Source organism: Heterodontus francisci, chromosome 32 (assembly GCF_036365525.1).
Source record: "Heterodontus francisci isolate sHetFra1 chromosome 32, sHetFra1.hap1, whole genome shotgun sequence".
Classification (NCBI taxonomy): Eukaryota; Metazoa; Chordata; class Chondrichthyes; order Heterodontiformes; family Heterodontidae; genus Heterodontus; species Heterodontus francisci.
In genome coordinates, this window is record NC_090402.1 from 20,428,201 (window position 1) to 20,451,348 (window position 23,148).

The following is a 23,148-nucleotide window of genomic DNA, read 5'->3' on the forward strand; positions in this document are numbered from 1 at the left end:
TCTGATAGGCAACAATGTAAGGTTCCATTCAGCATTGAATGGGGTTGGGACACTGGTCACATCTTGCATGAATTAGATGAGTAGGAAACAGGATTCTTGTTTTTTTATTTTGGTGGAGAATCAGAGCATGGAGGGGCCCCTCCCATTGTTAGACTTTTTAAAAATGTATTTTCATGGGTTCACACTGGGAGATCAGCTGCTAAAGATTGATGCTGCATTAAAATTGAATTAAACTCTTAGGCCCTGAAAATCCACAAGGAGGGGTGTGGGGAGAGGGGGGTTGTGGGGTGTGGGTATGGGAAGGAAATGGGTTGGAAGCTCAGCGTAATTGCTGAGACTCTGTGAGCCTCTGCCAATGTTCACAGGATCAAGGAGAGTTCCCTCTTTTGAACTGCGTAGGTGGGCACCACACCACTGGTGGTGCATCGCAGGGCAACCATCTAAGAGGCTAGAAATTTAAATACAGTGTGTTTAAAAATAAAACCCTGTTACAGTAAGACCAGGTGAAGGCTGAAAGGGACCGCTAGACACCTTTCTCAACGTATAAATCGGCTGCACATTCAAAGTTGGTTAAGCTATTTCTCTTCTACATAATGCGGATTGTGTTTTGGAATTTCCACATCAAATTTTAACAGTAGCAATGAAAACTTCTGCTCGAAATTCTGAACGCCTTGCCAAACTTATCACGAACTGTTCTCTCCAAATGTAGACCTCTTCCCTCCTTTCCCTTGCATTAAGTCAGAAACAAGCACAAGTCTCACTCCATGGCCAAAGAGATAGGACCTTATTTCTATTAAAAGCAAACTTTTTAAATTCGAAATTGGAAGTTGAGCTTATCTTGTGTATTCATTCACACAATGTGGGCGTCACTGGCAAGGCCAGCATTTACTGGCCATCATTAATTGCCCTCAAGAAGGGTGGTGGTGAGCTGCCTTAAGATGATGCAGTCTGTGGGTGAAGGTGCTCCCACAGTGCTGTTAGGTAGGGAGTTCCAGGATTTTGATCCAAAGCCTCACCATATCTGGGACATAAACCTCCACAAGTGAACAAACTGCCCAAAACTAAAAACACTGCAAAACACAGCTTCCAAAATCCTAAAGTTCAAGTCCACTTTCATATACACTGCCAACAAAAATTCCTGCTGCTCCTCATTGAATCCTAGTCAGCCCAGAACCTACATGACTGTTGCCACCCATATTATATTGGCTAATTGAACACACAGTTCAAGCCCAGATTGGGGATCATCCCTGCACTCATTTAAACTTCATCAACTAGATTATAATGTTGAAACAAAGCTCTCAGGCCAATGAGCTAATCTGAAAGGATTGAATGGATGGTGTCATACAACAAAAAGATGGCAGAGATCCAGAGAGTTTCAGGTCCTGACAGGACTTCCCAATCAGTATATTGACCACTGCTGTGGTACCTATTTGGTTGTTGGTAACCTTGTGAAGCTAGTGTACTGTGTTTTGCATTTGTTCCAATGTTACAAGGGGCCAATTTCTTATGGCAACTTTCCAGCTGTCACTCTGCAGTCAAACTGTAATACCACCACGTTCCAGTTTCAAATTTATCTGGGGCACTTGTTCTCCCCAAACCTAGACACCATCCCTCCACTCCTTTATGTTAAGCCAGCCTTAAAGTACCATAACCTACAGGCCTGTGGAAAGAGGGGTTAGATTAGATTTTCAGCCAGCACAGGCACACTGGCCTCCTTTACTGCTATAATATGTTTCTATGCTTCAAAGCCAGAAACAAATACAAATCTCAGCCCATAGTCAGCAAACGGAGAGAAGTATATTTCTGTTAAAAAGCAAACTTTTCAGATTCCAAGTTGTGAATTAGGGGTTTTTAAAAGAAAAACTCATTCATGGGATGCAGGTGCCGCTGGCAAGGCCTGCATTTCTTATCCATCCCTAATTGCCCTGGAGATGATGGTAGTAAGCCTCTTTCTTAACCACTGCAATCCACATGAATGTCCTTCCACACTGCTGTTAAAGGAGGGAGTTCCAGGATTTTTGCCACAAAGAAGGAGAAATGACCATATTTTCAACAGCCAGGATGGTGTGAGACTTGAAGGGGAACTTGCAGGCGGAGGTGTTCCCATGCGTTTGCTGCCCTTGTTCTTCTAAGTGGTAGAGGTTTGGAAGGTGCTGAAGAAGCCTTGTTGAGTAACTGCAGTGCACCTTGTATATGGTACACACCGCAGACACTGTGCGCCAGTGATCAAGGGAGTAAACGTTGAAGGTGGTGGATGGGGTGCCAATCAAACGGGCTGCTTTGTCCTGGATGCCGTCAAGCTTCTAGAGTGTTGTTGGAGCTCCACTCATGCAGGCAAGTGGAGAGTATTCCACCACACACCTGACTTGCGCCCTGTAGATGGTGGACAGGCTTTGGAGAGTCAGGAGGCGAGTCGTTTGTTGCAAGATATCCAGCCTCTGAACTGCTCTTTGTTGCCACAGTATTTATGGGGCTGGTTCAGTTAAATTTCTGGTCAACACTGATGTTGATGGTAGGGGATTCAGCAATGGAAATGTCATTGAATGTCAAGGGGAGGTGGTTAGATTCCCTCAATGAAGATTGACTGGTACTCGCGTGGCATAATTGTTACTAGTCATTCATCAGATGCAGCCTGGATGTTGTCCAGGTCTTGCTGCATGCGAGCACATACTGCTTCATTATTGGAGGAGTTGTGAACAGAACTGGAATGGAGCCAAAACGGTTACGAGAACCGAGGCTTGGTGCTCTTAGTGATGGAGTAGATTATCAGGCTGTTCTTTCACCTCTGGGACCTGGCTTTGAATGCAACCCAGAGTGATGCAATGAAACTTTTCGCTTTCAGCCAATTGTGAGGATCCTAAGTAAACTGTGAATGGACAGTCTCAGCGCACTACCTTGTAGGCAGAAGCCCTTGCAGACATAACCATAATTTATCACAGATGGTCAGTAAATTGGAAATTTTACAATGAAAAGCCATAAGGATAGCTGTTGTGGGAATTAGAGAAATTCACATTTGCCGCATTGAATGGTAGTATACTGAAATTGGAGCTGGGGCACATTCTTAGTAGTGCAAAGGGAGCACTGTACGGTATGTTATGACCAGTTGAGAAAGGGGTCTAGGGTTCTCTTTCAGCCTTCACCTGATCTTATCATAACGGCATTTAATTTTAAGCACACCATGTTTTTAGCTCCCCCTTGGTGAATCCCTGTTCACCGCTTTCCAATTTTCAGGCAAAGAAACCAGCACAAACAGGTTTTCTGAGGTTTAAAGGTTGGAATTTATTAAACAAACTCTAATTCGGTTGATACCTACGGATACACGGCACGCCCATGGTAGTATGCATATGCAATACACACATGCAAGTAGAGACAGAAGAGAGAGAAAAAATAAAGTGGAAATGTTTGAGGCAATATCTGAAGAGTTGTTGTTACGGTTCTTCGAGCTCACTGTAGAGTCCTTGATTGTAGGTAGATCTTGTTTTTCATTGGGGCCCAGTATTCTTCTTAAACCTTGTTGTTCGCTGTAGCAGACTTTTCTCTCTTGGGGTTCATGTGCCTTCAGTAGATTCAGAGGCTTGTGAGAAAGAGATGCGAGCAGACACCAGATATCTTCAGTCCAGGAGCAAACAGACACTCTCCGTTCGAACAGTTCGTACAATTCAGTAAAACCACGTTGCCAAGCAGGTTAGTCACGTGACTAACTGGTCTGGCCATGTCTTGGATTGTATCACTAACAGTTTCTGGAATGCTCCTCTTACACACAATACCTGGTGATCAAGATCCATTGTGGGCTGAATGTGTTAGGGAATGGTCCTTTGTCCTTCCAAGCACCGTCTGTTAATATGCAAATATATTTTCTAGCCACGGCTGATCTGTTTAACAAGTTCTTTCTCATTTCAGTCACAGTTTAAAATCAACGTTCATGACAAAATTAATGTGCCTTATTCTAGGCAGGTGGGGGCCGAGCATGACAGGTACCTAACCAGGAAGCATTCGATACTGGCAGTCGTTAACAAAAGCAGCAGAATCTTCCACGCACAAAAAAGACATTCTTTCCTTTGTCGAGCATGTTCATTCACTGGACAGTATACATTTTCTAAACAATGAAGGCATGTGGAGAACAGCAACAAAAATGTCACAGATTACCTCTAAACTTGACAAGGTTAATTAATTAAATGCTCCCAACTGGAGAGGAGAGAAAATGTGAATCCGTGTGATTGATTACACCATCTGTGCTGTTGCACACAAACAAAAGAAAACCTCCACTCTTCCTCAAACTCTGCTCGTCTCCCACTCTGTCCTTTGGTCACTTGCTTTTTTAAAAAAATATTTTTGCTTTCCACATTTTTGTTCCCTTTTTCTGTCTCTCTATCAGTTTGTGAATTTCTTTCACTAATCCTCGCTTCGTGGGCAGCTCTTCTCACCGTCTTCTGTTTTTGTTCCTCTGTTTCTTTATCTCTACGTTTGTCTCCATGTACTTGCTTCATCTCTGTGTATAATAGTCACTCAGTAAATCTTGCACAATTTTTTTTTCTTCTCAGCTGATCTGGAGACAGAATGGCACCTCAAATTATTCCACATCACTGCTGCTGATGCAGTCTGACATGCTTAGTTGCATCATATTCTGAGTCACAACTGCTCTCTCTAACCATTTAATGCAACTCTAGCAGCAACATTGTGCAGTAAAACATCATTCTTAACCCACTTATATGTTGGGTGCTCTATGAACCTAGGAACCCAGGAGGCGGCCATTTAGCCTCTCAAACCTGCTCCCCCATTCGAATGGATCATGGTTGATCTGCAACTCAAATTCATTACCCACCTTAGCTCCATGCCCTTTAATAACTTTACTCAACACAAATCTATCCATCGTGGTCTTGAGCGCTCCAATTGTCCTATATAGAGTGTGACATGATTACCAGCACTGGTTGCAAATCAGACAACAGAGTTTAAAACACCTGACAGCAGGGTGGAGAAAAGAGACAGACACACACAAAATCAGATATTCAGGAATTGGTAGTGCTGCTCCGCTAGGATGGTGAAGGTGGCTACTGCTGCTGCCTGTAGTTAGATCTTTGTGTAGATAATCTATCGAGTTTTCTGATGAATTCGACTATGCTAATGTCAGTCTGGCAATGCAGAGAAATTGTCGCATCTTTTACTATTGTAATTTTTGACACTCGAGTGCAGAAGTCCCTGTTGACAACAGTGACTGGACACTTAACACATTAGTATAAGATATTTTCTATTTGTTATTTTGAAATAAACACGCCGCTTTTAAAGTAAGTGAGAGGAATGTCACATGATTGTGCTAAGTGCTCATTTTCTAATAGCCAATAATAATTTCTCATTTTTAGTCCTGCAATGAATGTCTAGACTTTTTTGAATAAATTATTCAAAATAAAAACATGATATCAGTTTTAAATGCCCTCATTTGTAACAATTTCAAGCATTAGATCTTTGTGTAAAACATGGTAACAGCAACGGAGTTTGAATAAATTAAAAAGCAGCCGTCACTAACACTGCAGAACTCACTCTTCTGCCCAGGTACAAGGAAGCAAGTGCTCTTAAAAGGAAAAGAGAGGACATGTGCGTGTGATGGGAAGGAGGTGGTATGAAATGCAGAGGGAAAAAAAACACAGCCAATGATATGCCATTGGAGAATGATTTCATTTCAGCTCCATGCTTTCTAAAGACTACAAAATAAACACTTTTCTTTTTTAGAACAAGACCTTAAAGAAAACACTGCTGAGAAAATGGTTGACTAAAATAATTTTAATGAATCCCAAGGCACACTTTTGCCGAGACAAGGAATTTTCCCTCATAGATACTGAATACATCACTATTTATACAGTTGTCTCTAATACACACAGTTTTTGTTCAGCAAGCATCTGCATTGATCTTCCTCACAGGCTTTATCATGTCTTTCTATTAGACACGATTCTGACTCATAGGGAACTTCAGATGGTTAATGGCTTTCACAGTAGCAATGCGACGACTGGAGTATTTTTCCAGTAACTGTTTTTGCTACAATTTTAGACTTGAGGTACTCTCAGTCCAAGTATACCGAGTTTGAGATTAGTTTCTCTCCATATAGAACGTTCATTAGATATTAAGAGGACACAAGGAGGTTGCAGACAGATATAGATAGGTTGAGTGAGTGGGAAAAATCTGGCAGATGGAGTATAATGTGGGAAAATGTGAAGTTGTTCACTTTGGCAAAAAGAATAAAAAGGCAGAGTATTACTTAAACGGAGAACGCCGGCACAATTCCGAGGTGCAGAGGGATCTAGGTGTTCTAGTGCAGGAATCACTGGAAGTTAGTATACAGGTACAGCAGGTAATAAAGAAGACTAATGGAATGCTATCCTTTATTAAGAGAGGAATTGAAAATAAAAGAATGCTATGCTTCAGTTATAAAGGGCATCGGTGAGACCACATCTTGAATAATGTGTGCAGTTTTGGTCTCCTTATTTAAGGAAGTAAATGCTTTGGAGGCGGTTCAGAGGAGGTTTACAAGATTGATACATGGAATGAGCGGGTTGTCTTAAGAGGAAAAGGTGGACAGACTGGGCTCGTTTTCACTGGAGTTTAGAAGAGTGAGGGGAGACTTGATTTAAGTCTATAAGATCCTGAACGGTCTCGACAAGGTGGATGTGGAAAGGCTGTTTCCTCTTGCGGATAAGTCCAGAACTAGGAGGCACTGTTTTAAAATGAGGGGATGCCCTTTTATGATTAGATTAGAGATACAGCACTGAAACAGGCCCTTCGGCCCACCGAGTCTGTGCCGAACATCAACCACCCATTTATACTAATCCTACACTAATCCCATATTCCTACCAAACATCCCCACCTGTCCCTATATTTCCCTACCACCTACCTATAGTAGTGACAATTTATAATGGCCAATTTACCTATCAACCTGCAAGTCTTTTGGCTTGTGGGAGGAAACCGGAGCACCCGGAGAAAACCCACGCAGACACGGAGAACTTGCAAACTCCACACAGGCAGTACCCAGAATTGAACCCGGGTCGCTGGAGCTGTGAGGCTGCGGTGCTAACCACTGCGCCACTGTGCCGCCCTCTTAGGGCAGAGATGAGGAGAAATTTTTTCTCTGAGGGTTGTGCGACTTTGGAACGCTCTGCCTCAGAAGATGGAGGTGGGGTCATTGAATATTTTTAAGGTGGAGGCAGATTGATTCCCTTGCCTAACAAGAATCTAAGCTCATAAGGGGTAGATGGGAGTGTGGAATTCGAGACACAAAGAGATCAGCCATTATCTTATTGAATGGATTGAGGGGCCGAATGGCCTATTCTGCACCTAACTCGTATGTTCATATTACTATGGCTGGACCTCCAAAGGCAAAAATGTCCCACATTAGTCGAACATAATTAATATAAAAGTATTAACAGAAAACTATCAGGAAAACCACCACCTGCAAGTTCCCCTCCAAGCCACACATCCTGACTTGGAACTATAATCACCGTTCCTGGGTCAAAATCCTGGAACTCCCTCACATACAGCACTGTGGGTGTAAGAGAGAGACGCTGTGATCAGCAGTCTGAAGGAAAAAGTTAGCTCTGTAACGTCATCGCAGCCTGACATACAAAGGATCAGCAAATCCTTTTATGCCGGGTTGTATGACGTGAAGCCCACTGGCAGCACAGCCTCCCAGTCTCTCCTGTCCTCTATCATGGATGTCTTAGATGGCAGCAAGTGGGAAAGTCTGGACAAACCACTAACACTGGATAAGCTGACAAAGGTTGTCAAGTCCTTTGAGACGAATAAAACTCCTGGAAGCAACGGTTTACTGGCCGAGTTGTATTCAACTCTGTGAGACTGGATCGGCCCAGACCTGCTGGAAGTGTACAAGCGTATTGTTCTGGCTGACAGCATGTCAGAATCCATGAGGAAAGGCATCATCATCTTCATCTACAAGCAGAAGGGGGAGAGGGAGGAAATCAGAAATTGGCAGCCCATCTCACTGCTTAATGTGGACTACAAGATTCTGTATGAGGTCATCGTCTCAAAATGGGATTTGGGAAGGGACTTCGCAATTGGATCCACTGCTCTACACAAACATCAGAAGCACACTTTCAGTCAATGGGTGGGAATCAAAGTTTTCCGATCAATTCTGGAGTCAGACAGGGCTGTCCTCTCTCCCGTGACTTGTTCGTGTGCTTCATTGAACCTTTTGCCGAGTCCATCAGGAAGCTGGGGGCATAAGTGTGGTGACAATCCCAGGCAGTGGAGGCACTCAGGCCAAAGCCTCCCTGTACGTGGACAACTTCGCCATTTTCTGCTCGGATCTGCTGTGGGTTCACAGACTGATGAACATTTTCAGCCATTTGAATGGGCCTAGGGAGTGAAAGTAAATTGCAACAAGAGCGAGGGTATGTTCTTTGGGAACTGGGCTGACAGATCCTTTGCCCCGTTCACCATCAGGTCAGACCATCTGAAGGTGCTGGGGAGATGGTTCAGAAGGGCCGGGGAATGTGCCAAAATCTGGAAGCGAGCAGTCATGGTGAGATAGCAACTGAGCATGTGGGAGCAACGCTCCCTCTCCATTGCGGGTAAGAACCTGGTCATCAGGTGCGAGGTGCTCTCTGTTGCTGTATGTGGTACAGGTCTGGCCATAACCTGTTCCTGCACCATGACGGTCACCCGAGCCATCTTCAGCTTTGTCTGGAAGTCGAAAATGGACTATGTCCACAGGGACACCATATACAATCTCTAAAGGGAGAGGAAACGTACCGAACATTGCCCTCATCCCTTTGTGTGTGGCTGCTTCAAGCTGTGCGTAGACCCTCGGTACGCTAACACCAAGTGTCACTATGTGCTGAGGTTCTATCTGTCCCCATTGATGTGGAGGATGGGTCTGGCCATGTTGCCGCAGAATGCTCCATTCAGTTGGACTGTGCTCTACCACCTGTCCCTCGTGGAAACATTTGTGCAGAAAAACACCTTTGACCGCAAATCCATTAATCAGTGATCCGCACAAAACATCCATGGCCCTGACAGAAACTATGATGGATCCTGTCAGATGGTTCCCTGAGCAGACTGTCAAAGTCAGCGGAACATAGAAGCAGGAATAGGCCATTCAGTCCATTGAACCTGCCCCGCCATTCAATATCATGGCTGAACTTTCACTTCAATGCCTTTTTCCCCACACTACCCCCATATCCCTTTATATCATTGGTATTTAGAAATCTGTCAATCTCTGCTTTAAACATACTCAATGACTGAGCTTCCACAGCCCCTGGGGTAGAGAATTCCAAAGATTTACAACTGTCTAAGTAAAGAAATTTCTTCACATCTCGGTCATAAGTGGCTTCCCCTTTATTTTGAAATTGTGTCCCCTGGTTCTATACTCCCCAACCAGGGGAAACATCTTACCTGCATCTACCCTGTCTATCACTAAGTATTGCGTAGGTTTCAATGAGATCACCTCTCATTCTTTGAAACTCTAGAGAATACAGGCCCAGTTTCCCCAATCTCTCTCCATGGGACAGTCCCACCATCCCAGGAACAAGTCGAGTGAACCTTCGTTGCACTCCCTCTATGGCAATAATATTCTTCCTAAGGTAAGGGGACCAAAACTGCACACAATGCTCCAGGTGCGGTCTAACCAAGGTTCTATACAATTGAAGCTCATTTGACAGAATGCTTCATCGTCAGAACTTTCAACCAAGTACAAGACATAGCTTGGCTGGTGGTGAGAAGGGCCCTCATCAGATTCGTCACACACACCTGGAATCTCTCTGCCACCGTACCGTGCCCTCGAGGCGGCTGTGGTGAGGAAGAGACTGTCACCTTCTGGAATGTCTCAAACAAATGCAGTCTTTTTTTTTCTTGTTTTATCCTCAACAGCTCCGTAATGCAGGACTCTCTGCTTTATGGGGTATCCCCAGGGGCACACACCGAGACTATCAACTGCTGCTGGAGGACCATCAACTTGGGGAAAAACACTCTTTTGTCTGCGCAAAACTTGTTGCAAACTTGTGCAAAGTGTTGTCATCAACCAAGTGTTGAAGACTGGCACATTCCAAGGTCCAGGACTACGTGCTGAGGGACGCACTAAAGCTTGGGGTAGCTGCCGCAAAGGCTCAAAGGGGAAAGGCCACAGTCTAAGGCCGTTCTGCCATAGTATTTCGAGGGACTGGAACCTGTGCAAAACCCCTTGGGCTATATGTTTGATATGAAGTGTATATTGGAAATATAACCTGTAATTGTAAGGGTAGTGAGGCACCTCAGGGTGCCACATACTGTATTGAAAGAAATTGAACTGTATTGCACTTTATGTAATGTCAAATTTGAATTATGTAATATACTTTTACAAATTTTGTGAATGAAACATTTTTTAAAAAATCAAACAGGAAATTCATGAGAAACTTTACCCAAAGAGTGGTGAGAATATGGAACTTGCTACCACAGGAAATAGTTGAGACAAACAGTATAGATGCATTTAAGGGGAAGCTAGAAAGACACACGAGGGAGAAGGGAAGAGAGGATTATGCTGAAAGCATTAAATGAGGAAGGCAGGGAGAAGGCTCAAGTGGTACAATTAACACCAGCATGAATTGGTTGGGCCAAATGGCTGATGTCCTGGTGTATATTCTACGTAATAGACAGAAAATTGGACAGATAGATAAATGAGCTGTTTTCTTTGACATACTCGCTATCAATATCAACCAATAGTAAATATGGTAGTCTGCAATCGGTCTTCCATGGGATGTGATTTAAATACAGTTACTACTGGAATCTACAGGACTGCTTCACACAGATTTACTCAGGCCGACTGCTAGGACTCAAGACAGCCAATTTTCCAAATACTTGTTCCCAGTGCAGAGTTTTGCCTGCTGAAAATGTGCATTGGGAAATAACAGCACAATCCTCACAATATTCTTCCCCCTTTAATGGATGGAAAATCCTGGGGCTCATGTAATCTACTTATTGTTATGTGCAACCTGAGTATAAGACTTTGCGACAGTTGTGCATAGTCACAAACCTGGTCCTAATGACTTCTCAGTGCCTAAGACTAACAAGAAAGATGGCATTTGTTTACAACTGGTTCATTTAGACTATATGCAGATAAATACAAGACACTGCACTAAATGTATTTGCATGTCCACATCTAAATGATTACCTCTGGCGTGGCAGACGTGACTCTCAGATTGGCCATCAGGCCATTTCTCTTGTACATGCTCCCTCTGCCTGTCGAGCAGTGTTTATTTTAGCCTTAGCTGTTGGCAGAGCAGGATAGATGGCCAATCCCTGCAAGAAAAGAGAAATATCAGCAAAAAAAAACAGAGCTTCTCAACATTTGCATTTCAGACATGATCCCGCTGAGTTGGAAATAAATTATGTTCATGCTCCCTCACGGTTCATTCGTGTTGCTACTGGATCCATCTACATCACTAGGTAGTGTCTGTAAAAATAATATAATAAATCCGCAACTTAATCCTACAAGGGCTGTTGAATAGTCCCTCTGTCATTACCTTTCTTCTTTAGGTCAATATTTTTCTAAGCAAGGTAACCAAACCATGCCGTGTAACAGCAATTTAAAGCTGTAGAACCTTGAATAGGGGAGTCAGAACTGAGACAGGATCATGCCAGATGCAATTAAAAAATGGCAAATGCACAGTGCCAGGCTTGGTACTGCTGTCTGTAGCACATCGAGGCTGCTTCACCTGCCACCATCTCCTCAGCTAAAACCAAGCGTGAACATCTGGAGGTAATTGTTTAAAATAAATATTCAGACCTAGAAATTATACAAGAGTTCAGCATCCACTTTAAACAGTGGAACATCTCTAGTGTGGGTCCATTTCAGCTTGTTACCAAAATAGATCCAACTTGAGCATGAACGCTGCTTTAGAAATCGAACATGACAGGAGAGAGTGTTAACGTCTCCTGTTCTTCCATTTCAACAGCAATACTTGACTCATGCAGAAAGTATCTCAAGTACTTCTAAGAATATGTTTTCACTCTATCCAACACAAAAAAACCATGATGCTGCTGAAAACACAGCGCTCTTTGTATTATTAGATAAATTGCAACCGCGAACAATGAAGAAAATTATAAAATTGTGCAAAGCCGTAAAATGTAAATTCATGTTACAGGCTTAAATATTGCAATCTATATTTGTACTCTGGTGTCAAATAAATAAGCTATGGTCTTGCTATTTTTAATAGTTTACAACATGCACATATATATCAACAAATGTAATCTGAGGTGAAAATTATTCTTGCGGCAAATCTGGCCTACCTCAGTTCAAAGACCTGTATTCCAGATAGCCACCTGTAACAAGGCCTCATTTTAAGGTTTTGCCTTTACAGTCTTGTTACTTTTCCTCCTCTTATTTCTTTCACAAGAACAAATATGGTTATGGATAACAAAAGCCTCTTGGCCCATCCCAGCGCATCGAAAAAGATCTCAATTATTTCTTCGATGATTCCACATATTTTGCTTCCACTACTTTATCCAAAAATCCACTCCATATATTGGTCACTCTCCTGATCAATACTTCCCAATATCTGTCCTAAATTTGCCTTTTACAGTTTGAACCATGCCTTACTCTTTCAATTTAATTAATTTTCCAGATTCGCCTTTTCCATATTATTTACCACCTTATATACCTTGATGGATCTACCTCTCCTCCTTTCAAGGCTGAAGAAACCCAAATTTCTTCAGTCTTCTCATAATTCAGATTTCTGACACTGGGGATCAGCCTCATGGCTCTTCTTGAAACTGCTTCCAGTGTTTGGCTGTCTCCCATATGTCTTGGAGACTAGCACTGGACATACTAATTAAAGAGTGATCGGACTGGAGCACTATATGATTTGCCAGGACTTCCTCCCACTTCTCTTCTACTGTTTTGACTTTATAGTTCCGCATTCATTGATTGCTGTTCTGCATTGGTTGGACGTGTTAAGTTTACTAAAATTCCTACATCTCTTTCAATTTCATCCCATCATTTGTCCTCTTTTGATCAGAACAGATCATTTCAAAAGATGGGGCAGAGATTCCCTTTTGGATGCCAGAGGCAAATTACGCCCAAAATTCACTTGAAATCGCGCCAGTTAGGTTACCATTCAAGTTTCTGCTAAAATGCATTTGCAGAGTCACAAACTGAACTTCCATGAACTAGTATAATAGACCTTTTTGTTTGCATTAAAGATATTCACTGATGTAGTTATGAGTGGTAACCTGATTAAGACAGCTGAAAATGAGTTTATCAGAAAAAATAAGCAATGCGCCTTGCCCAATTGTGAGTAACCTGATGTTCAGTCACCGAAAATGAGGTTGAAAAAAATTATACTGAACCATTTATTAGTTTATCTGGTGCACACTGGCCAGTTTCTTAGTAAATTAGGTATATTTTGATATGCGAAAACTTTTAAAACCTGCCCATCAGTGCCTGTTTGCCTCGGGAAATGAGTGCAATTTGAAGATCCCTCCTGAACCAACGCAATTGGTGGAAAGTTGCGATGTTGACCTGCGGGTGTGTTCAGTTTTGTGGGTGGACACTGATCCTGGCGATTTGAATCTTAAAACAGCGTAAAAAAAGGACTGTGGAAAACACAAACGCAAGTGGTTTTGGGCGTAAGTCACGTTCAAAATTCCCCGATGTTTTTGCGGTGGTTGGCAAGATTGCGCTAGAATCTGGATGCACAAAATCCATCCTTCACAAACTTGACAAATTGCCCCCTTTCCTCAAGCAACTCAAAATTCTCTGCTCTTAACACTGTAGAATATTTAATTTATCAGCTCTCTCTCGAACTAGGGTTTCTCCACAACGTTCTCCCCACCCCCCCCCCCCCCCGCAAAAAACTTGCCCTAACTAAAATTAACTTTCTACTATATCAAAGCTGGGGAACACTCTAACAATTTTGATCCTGACACTGTTGTGGATGGCAGAGTGATCAGATTGCAGAAACTATACGATATTCCGATCCAGCCTTTTTTTCACATTTGTGTTAGAAATAACAAAAAGAGTATGTCAAATGTTTTCCATCAGTGCAACGACAGTTTGAAGAGCCGACAGCCCTAAAACATTCAGATATTTATTTACCGTGCAACTTTGGGAACAATTTTCTCAGAGTGCTATTTCTAATAATGGCGTAAATGTGTTGTAAGAAGAACATATTTGCAATTTCACTGCAGTCACACAAAGAAAATTCTTCCTTTTCAGTTGGTATATATATCACACAGTGAACATTAATAATCCTCCTTACCGAGAACCACGTTGCTCGCCGTAATATAATCCCTGCATACATATTGTATGGAACTGAAGTGCCCCCCAGAGGAGATGCTGTGCTAATAAACCCCATTTTAACCTGGAGCATGATTACTAAAATTGAGAAGTCAAGCAGCCAACAGCGTCGGAAATGCTAGCTGCCTTATAATTCACAATTTTATCATTTTAATGTTCACATACAAGCATCTTTCCTTCTCCATTTTTTTAAAAAAAAAGAAAAATTACATTCAATGTGCATCGACAAAGACAATTCCCTTCTAATGCAAGACAACAATATTTCCTAAATAATATACCACCTTGCATCAAAATGGTTTTAAAATAATTTAGCCAACCTAAGAGACAACATTCAACCATTGACATTCATTTTCAAATGTGCAGGGAAATTACACATAGACCTAGAAATATAGCCCAGCTATTTTTGCATGTAGGGATCAATTTCTGAATGGTGAAGCCAGAGATGCACACTATGGGCTGGATTTTGTGCAGGAGGTGGGATTCCTGTCGCCGGGCCGAAAAGGTGGGAAGAACCGCACTCGGCCTTTTCGTTCTCCCCCCACCCCACTCCGCGTCCCCAAGCATTCCTCCGTTGTTTTTTCGTCTATGTGTTTCGCGCCAGGATCCCTATCCCTTTAAAGACGGGAGAAAAAGAGGGAGGGAGGGGGGGGGAGGGAAAAAGAGGGAGGGGGGGGGGAGAAAAAGAGGGAGGGAGGGAGGGGGGGGGAGAAAGAGAGGGAGGGGGGAGAAAGAGAGGGAGGGGGGAGAAAGAGAGGGAGGGGGGGGAAAGAGAGGGAGGGGGGGAAAGAGGGAGGGGGGGGAAAGAGGGAGGGGGGGGGAAAGAGGGAGGGGGGGGGGGAAAGAGGGAGGGGGGGGGGAAAGAGGGAGGGGGGGGGAAAGAGGGAGGGGGGGGGGAAAGAGGGAGGGGGGGGGAAAGAGGGAGGGGGGGGGAAAGAGGGAGGGGGGGGGAAAGAGGGAGGGGGGGGGAAAGAGGGAGGGGGGGGAAAGAGGGAGGGGGGGGGAAAGAGGGAGGGGGGGGGAAAGAGGGAGGGGGGGGGAAAGAGGGAGGGGGGGAAAGAGGGAGGGGGGGGGAAAGAGGGAGGGGGGGGGAAAGAGGGAGGGGGGGGGAAAGAGGGAGGGGGGGGGAAAGAGGGAGGGGGGGGGAAAGAGGGAGGGGGGGGGAAAGAGGGAGGGGGGGGGAAAGAGGGAGGGGGGGGGAAAGAGGGAGGGGGGGGGAAAGAGGGAGGGGGGGGGAAAGAGGGAGGGGGGGGAAAGAGGGAGGGGGGGGGAGAAAGAGGGAGGGGGGGGGAGAAAGAGGGAGGGGGGGGGAGAAAGAGGGAGGGGGGGGGAGAAAGAGGGAGGGGGGGGAGAAAGAGGGAGGGGGGGGAGAAAGAGGGAGGGGGGGGAGAAAGAGGGAGGGGGGGGAGAAAGAGGGAGGGGGGGGGAGAAAGAGGGAGGGGGGGGAGAAAGAGGGAGGGGGGGGAAGAAAGAGGGAGGGGGGGGGAAAGAGGGAGGGGGGGGAAAGAGGGAGGGGGGGGAAAGAGGGAGGGGGGGGGAAAGAGGGAGGGGGGGGAAAGAGGGAGGGGGGGGAAAGAGGGAGGGGGGGGAAAGAGGGAGGGGGGGGGGGAAAAGAGGGAGGGGGGGGGAGAAAGAGGGAGGGGGGGAAAGAGGGAGGGGGGGAAAGAGGGAGGGGGGGAAAGAGGGAGGGGGGGAAAGAGGGAGGGGGGGAAGAGGGAGGGGGGGAAGAGGGAGGGGGGGGGGAAAGAGGGAGGGGGGGGGGGAAAGAGGGAGGGGGGGGGGGGAAAGAGGGAGGGGGGGGGGTGGCCTTGCACTCCAAAAGGAGGAGTGACCCAAGGGGTAAAGTGCTTCCTGGCAGGAGTCCTTTGTGGGCCACAGATTGCCCATGGAGGGGCCCCCCCCCACCCCACCCCACAAGGAGTGCATTTTGTGTTACAAGGTGCCCTCCCCGCACGGCGGAGGCTTTCTCTGCCACTGGTTAATTCACAGCGGTGGCAGGAAGAGGCCCTGAATTGGCCATTAATAGGCCATGTAAGAGCCTGAATTAGCTTCTGGGCAGGAAGGCAGTTATCGGCCTAGCCCGCCCCCCGGTAAGATCACTTGGCAATGGGGAGGCGACGAGCCCTCCATACCCCAACATGCATCAGGATTCTCTGTCACCCCCTCCTCCGGCCCTGCCTCGGGAGGCCTGTAAAATCCAGCCCAATATTGAGCCTCTAGCCCCACAACAATCTAACTGTGGATAGTAAGGACAACTCACTGGCTCAGCGAGTTGGATAAAGGGTAGGTGATGAAGGGGCAGCAATTGGGAAAAGAGAAGGCAGCAATTTCTTTTCTCTTATTTTGTTTCTCTATTAATCTTCTGCCTCTGTTTTTACACTGATTTTTTGTGTTGCATCACATCTTTAAATCTGTATTTCACTGTAATTCATTTTTATTACAACCAAATGTCGTCACTGAGCAACTCAATTTTACAAATATTAATATTCATTTCATGGTTATTTTATAAATATTATAATCTAAAAACTGCTGGAATTCTATAAAATATCAGTACAACTCTAAACAACTCACATGGCACACCATGTGATTGATAAAGTGACGTGTACAAACCTCAGTTGAGAAGACTGCTGTGGGGTTAATGGAAAGGGAAATGATTCTCCTAATGAGGAGTCAATAGAGAAAAAGTGTTTCGTTTTCTTCACCTGTTAGTAATTACTACACCCAAAGCACTGACCACTCAAGACGAAATCAGTAACACAATAACGTGGGTTCTTTAATTAAAGGATGGTTCTACACGCAGACACAGGTCTTTCCAAACATGTACTTTCTCCAGACTGCCCTCACACGAAGTCACATGGTGTTACATCACAGCTCTTATACTGTTGTGCATTATAACATGGTCGCATCTCAAAGGTGTACCACAACACACAGGAAGCAAATCTCCACAATACAAAGGGTATCAGGATCGGAAGGAGTTAAACAGGCAGCAGTGAGAGATCAGGAAGCATATGTTCGGAGGTCTGCCTCATACAGGAGATGACAATCTGGCAAATTGGATTCATCCAGCAATCAGTCTGCCTGCTCAGAAAAGAGCCTCTTCGGAAGAGATGTCAGTCCAGAGTCATTTACTACATAACAATTCAGATTCACAAGATTGATAGAAGTTTTCACAACCAAGATTCTGGCACCAAAAACTCATATCTTGTGCCCAAGATTCTTGGAATAATGAGGCACTTGCTTCTACATAGAATTATCAATTCAAAATATGTCATCCAGTCTGCATTAAGTAGTTGGGTGCGCTGGGAGATGCTAAAATTACGACATGTTTTCTCTAATGCTGTTTTATCATTCTATTCAGTTTTATAGTTTGATATTTCACAAATGTAGCAGAATCTCCCCCAAATGCAAGGAATGAACTTTATCGCTGTGTGATCCTCTTTAGTGCCCCCTGGATATTAAGAACACCAGTGCTGCGTGAGAAAATTCCAATTTAGAAATAAACTACCATATTGTTACACCACCTTTACTGAGCTGCAATTCATGTAAACCTGTAATTCTCCACAGTGTGATCCAGTACAAGTAGCGAGAGAATGGTTGCTGTATAAATGACCATTCCCACAGCTGCCATGTGTCTGCAGTAGAAAAATGTGATTTTTTCGAGCTGCATTGCAAAAATAGTTTTAGGATCTTGCTCTCGTCTGTTACAAATTTATATTTTGTTCAGATAGTTTGAATCACTTTTCTGCTAAGTAACTATACTTGGCTGCTGGGTGCTCGTGTCCACCTGTAGGGTGCAGATGAGTAAATGTTTCTGTGGTGTCATACGAATGAACAGAATTATAAATGTTTGAAGAGTTTAAATGTTGATAATTTTTTATTTCAGCTCCTTCACACGATGCTATTTCTGTTACTTGATGTTCAGTCATTAAAATGCTAAAAGCAATGAGTCCAGAGATGGACAAATTAAAAGTAAAATATGGCTGAACTTTATTATTTAAGTAAACTGGTGTAAGGAGAATACATAAATATTATGAAATCACAACGATACCCTTTACAACACTTCATATAAATCTCATGCCCCAATATTACTACTCCATGAACCACAGTGTTTCCCTGCCTTCTGATCTATCAGTGTTGCTATTGTTCAGCAAAGCATCTACTTCCATCGAGTTGTTTCTGATGCAGGCAGGGCATACAGAAAAACCCAAGGATAGAGCAAGATCCATTGTCACTGTTCCATTCAAGATGTCATTGCACACAAAGGGAGATTTCTCAGTCATTGTGGTTATAATCAGCACAAAGTGAACCAGGTAAGCAACCTTTGAATTCTAAGATCTAATAAAAGGGGCCAACTATGAATAAAGCCAGTTTCATTAAGTTGTATTTTCTGAAAACTTAAAGAAAAACTTTACTTACATAGCAACTTTCACAACCTCAGTACGTCCCAACGCAATTTGTGCACAGCAAGGAAATATATGTTAGCGTGATGTTGGTTGAGACATAAATATTGGCCAGCGCTCCAGGGAGAACTCCCAAGCTCTTCTTTGAGATAGAGCCATGGGATCTTTTATGTCTACCTGAAACAACAGGCAGGACTGTGGTTGAATGTCTCATCCGAAAGATGGCGCACCTCAGATACTGTAGCACTCCCTTAGTACTGCACTGGAGTCTCAACCTAGATTTTGTGCTCAAGTCTCTGGAGTGGGGCTTGAACTCACTACCTTCTGACTCAGATGAGAATGCTACCCACCGAGCCACAGCAAACATCATAACAATTGAAAAAGAAAAAAAAAAAATCAGCCATTTATGAGACAAACTTAATAACTCAGTTATGTAACAATGCAGGCAGAACAAATATGAACCATGTGAGATTCTTTTATGTGGAAAAACACATTGAGTTAGGAATTGTTAATTGATGGTTATCCCTTCTCCAAAATAGCTTCAGGGGAATGTAATTTTATTGTTGGCAAGTATAACCCCATAATTACTGAAAATCCCTAGACTTGGAGATTACAAGTTACAAGCAAGTCCCAGTCATAAAACCATAATATTGAGCAGTAAAGAAAATTAGGAAAATTACACAAAGTGTGCAACTGAGTGAAGTACTGCCTGTTAAGCAATACAATTTGAGCTGTTACAACAACAAAAAACATCCGTGCAGCAATCCTACAATAAATCTGGCTGCTTCAACAATCAGATGATAAAAGAGCAAAACAAAGAATCTGCATTTATATTGCATCTTTCACGACCTCAGGATGTCCCCAAAGTATTTCATTTCCAACTCCTTACAACAATGCAGATTAAGGGGCAATATTTAAGGGTCATTTAAAATGATGAAAGGATGGGACAGGGTAGATAGAAACAGACTTTTGTTTTTAATTCATTCATGGGATGTGGGCAACTCAGGCTAAGCCAGCATTTATTGCCCATCCCAAAGTGCCCAATGAAAGCATTTAAGAATCAACCACATTGCTGCGGGTCTGGAATCACATGTAGGCCAGAACAGGTAAGGATGGCAGGTTTCCTTCCCTAAAAGGCATTAGTGAACCAGATGTGCTTTTATAACATCATGGCCTAATTAGATTACCTTTTAATTCCAGATTTATAAACTGAATTCAATTTTCACCATTTGCCGTGATGGGATTTGAACCCATGACCCCGCAGCATTTGCCGAGGCATCTGGATTACTGGTCCAGTGACATTATCACTGTACCACCGCCTCCACTGTTTCTAGTAATTGGCGAGTCTGGAAAATGAGGCACAGGATTCAATATTAAACACAAGAGATTTAGAACAGGGCACCAGAGAAACTTCCCCACTGAGTTGAGGCTGTGGACGTCACTTCCAGGGTTAGTGGCTGAGCCAGAAATTATGTTAGGATTCAATATTAAATTGGATAGGTGGATGAAGGAAAAGGGGGCAAAAGGAATAATGAACAGAGTAAAAATGATTAGGATTATTTTCTCACGTGAAGGTTAAACTCCAACATAGACTGGTTGAACTGAATAGCCTATTTATGGGTTATGACTGCTCCATATCACCAAAGATGCAGTCTGGTATGAGGATATACCAATACAGTAAATACTTGAATAATTGGGGCTGTTTTCATTGCAGAAGGGATTATGCATTGATTTGATAGAAGAGTTTAAAATTATGGAAGGATGGAACAGAGTAGTGTTACAACTGAGGTGGGAGGCGTGCACAGTTAATCCTAGTTCCACTTCTCTACAGGTCACATATATTTAAATTTTTCCCGCTTACCAATACAGTCAATCATAAACTCTATTTTTATACCAGAATAAAACACACCAAAAATATCACATTATTAAACAAGTCTTAAAAAGTAATGTAGCAAAGCATAAACACACAGATAGAAATATTAATGTTCCCTTTTTCCCTTAGCCCCTCACACTCATACATACATACCGGTTAACCGGAAAAATAAAGGGATTTGTGTTTTAGAGCTCTATTACAAAAAAAAACATTTGGGTTAAATATTTGCTAATTCTAGAAGAAAAATAAGATATGGAAAGATGTCCTTTGTTTTAGTTTGGTGCCCCAAATGCATATAGACAGCGGTCACTGGGATCTTCTAGAACAGCTCTTTTCAGTCGATGTGCAGATCAGTCCAGCTCAAAAATACATGAGTCCTCAAAAAAAAACAACTTTAAAATATAGAAGCACTCATAACACCTCCACCCTTGGAGGAATGAAATGCCATTTTTATTCGTGTTTCATTACAAATATTGTGGAAAAAATAGATAAAAAAATTTTAAAACATTTTCACACTCAAAATCACTCACCCTTTACCTGTAGCTAATACAGTTCTGTGCATTCAGATAATTCAAAGTTAGATTTTAGATAAAACATCTGCAATTACATTATTTTTGCCCATAATGTAGATAATCTTTAAGTGATATGGCTGGCATAGTAAACCTCATTCTGGTTTTTGAATTTTTGGCAAAGTTTATTACCAAATCAGCCAACTGTAATTTTCTAAACAGAGCTTCCAGTTGTTCCAAGTGGTCCTTCCAAGTGTCACTGTATACCAGCACATCGAGGTAAACTCCACTTAATAAATGGCTTTATGCCTCCATTAAAGTAGCGGTGAAGAATTAAGAAGCACACCAGGCATTTTATAGAGATAGCATTAGATCCAAGGAGGAGGCATATAAATTTGCCAGAAAAAACAACAGACCTGAGGATTGGGAGCAGTTTAGAATTCAGCAAAGGAGAACCAAGGGATTGATTAAGAAGGGGAAAATAGAGTACGAGAGCAAGCTTGCGGGGAACATAAAAACTGACTGTAAAAGTTTCTATAGGTACGTGAAGAGAAAAAGATTGGTGAAGACAATTGTAGGTCCCTTACAGTCAGAAACAGAGGAATTTATTATGGGGAACAAAGAAATGGCTGACCAACGAAATGCATACTTTGGTTCTGTCTTCACAAAGGAGGACAGAAATATCATACCAGAAATGTCAGGGAACACAGGGCTTAGTGAGGGAGAGGAACTGAAGGAAATCAGTATTAGTAGAGAAATGGTGTTGGGGAAATTAATGGGATTGAAGGCTGATAAATCCCCAGGGCCTGATGGTATGCATCCCAGAGTACTTAAGGAAGTGGCCCTAGAAATAGTGGATACATTGGTGGTCATCTTCCAAGATTCTATAGACTCTGGAACAGTTCCTACAGATTGGAGGGTAGCTAATGCAACCCCACTATTTAAAAAGGGAGGTAGAGAGAAAGCAGGGAATTATTAACCAGTCAGCCTGACATCAGGAGTGGGGATAATTCTAGAGTCCATTATCAAAGATTTTATAGCAGAGCACTTGGAGAACAGTGGTAGAATCGGGCAGAGTCGGATTTACAAAAGGGAAATCATGCTTGACAAATCTACTAGAATTATTCGAGGATGTAACTAGTAGAGTTGATGAGGGGGAGCCAGTGGATGTGGTTTATTTGGCTTTCAGAAGGCTTTCGACAAAGACCCACATAAGAGATTAGCGTGTAAAATTAAAATACATGGGATTGGGGGTAGTGTATTACGATGGATAGAAAATTGGTTGGCAGAGAGGAAACAAAGATATAGGTATAAATGGTCTTTTTCCGAATGGCGGGCATTGACTAGTGGGGTACCACAGGGATCTGTGCTAGGACCCCAGCTATTCACAATATATATTAATGATTTAGATGAGGAAACTAAATGTAATATCTCCAAATTTGCAGATGACACAAAACTGGGTGGGAGTGTGAGTTGTGAGGAGGATGCAGAAAGGCTTCAGGGTGATTTGGACAAGTTGAGTGAGTGGGCTAATGCATGGCAGATGCAGGATAATGTGGATAAATGTGAGGTTATCCACTTTGATAGCAAAAACAGGAAGACAGATTATCTGAACGGCTATAAACTGAGAGAGGGAAATATGCAGCAAGACCTGGGTGTTCTCATACACCGATCACTGAAGGTAAGCATGTAGGTCCAACAGGCGGTAAAAAAGGCAAATAATATGTTGGCCTTGATAGCGAGAGGATTCAAGTACAGGAGCAGGGATATCTTGCTGCAATTATACAGGGCTTTGGTGAGGCCATACCTGGAATATTGTGTGCAGTTTTGGCCTCCTTATCGGAGGAAGGATGCTCTTGCTATAGAGGGAGTGCAGTGAAGGTTTACCAGACCGATTCCTGGGACAGCAGGACTGACGTATCAGGAGAGATTGAGTCGGTTAGGATTATATTCGCTGAAGTTCAGAAGAGTGAGGGGGGGATCTCATTAGAAATCTATAAAATTCTAACAGGACTTGACAGGGTAGATGCGGGAAGGATGTCCCCCGATGGTGGGGGAGTCCAGAACCAGGGGTCATAGTCTAAGGATACGGGGTAA

General features: G+C 43.3%; 1 protein-coding gene across 7 annotated transcripts in view; it reads right to left on the reverse strand.

Moving 5' to 3' along the window:
* ralgps1 (Ral GEF with PH domain and SH3 binding motif 1) overlaps nt 1–23,148 on the reverse strand; it is a 650,997-nt gene that overhangs the window by 497,248 nt on the left and 130,601 nt on the right. For all 7 annotated transcript variants that reach the window (XM_068012423.1, XM_068012421.1, XM_068012419.1 and 4 more), the window contains one exon: nt 11,147–11,274. In XM_068012423.1, the coding sequence (XP_067868524.1) occupies nt 11,147–11,203 (57 nt within the window). In that variant the 5' untranslated portion in view covers nt 11,204–11,274. The remainder of the gene's footprint in view (nt 1–11,146; nt 11,275–23,148) is intronic.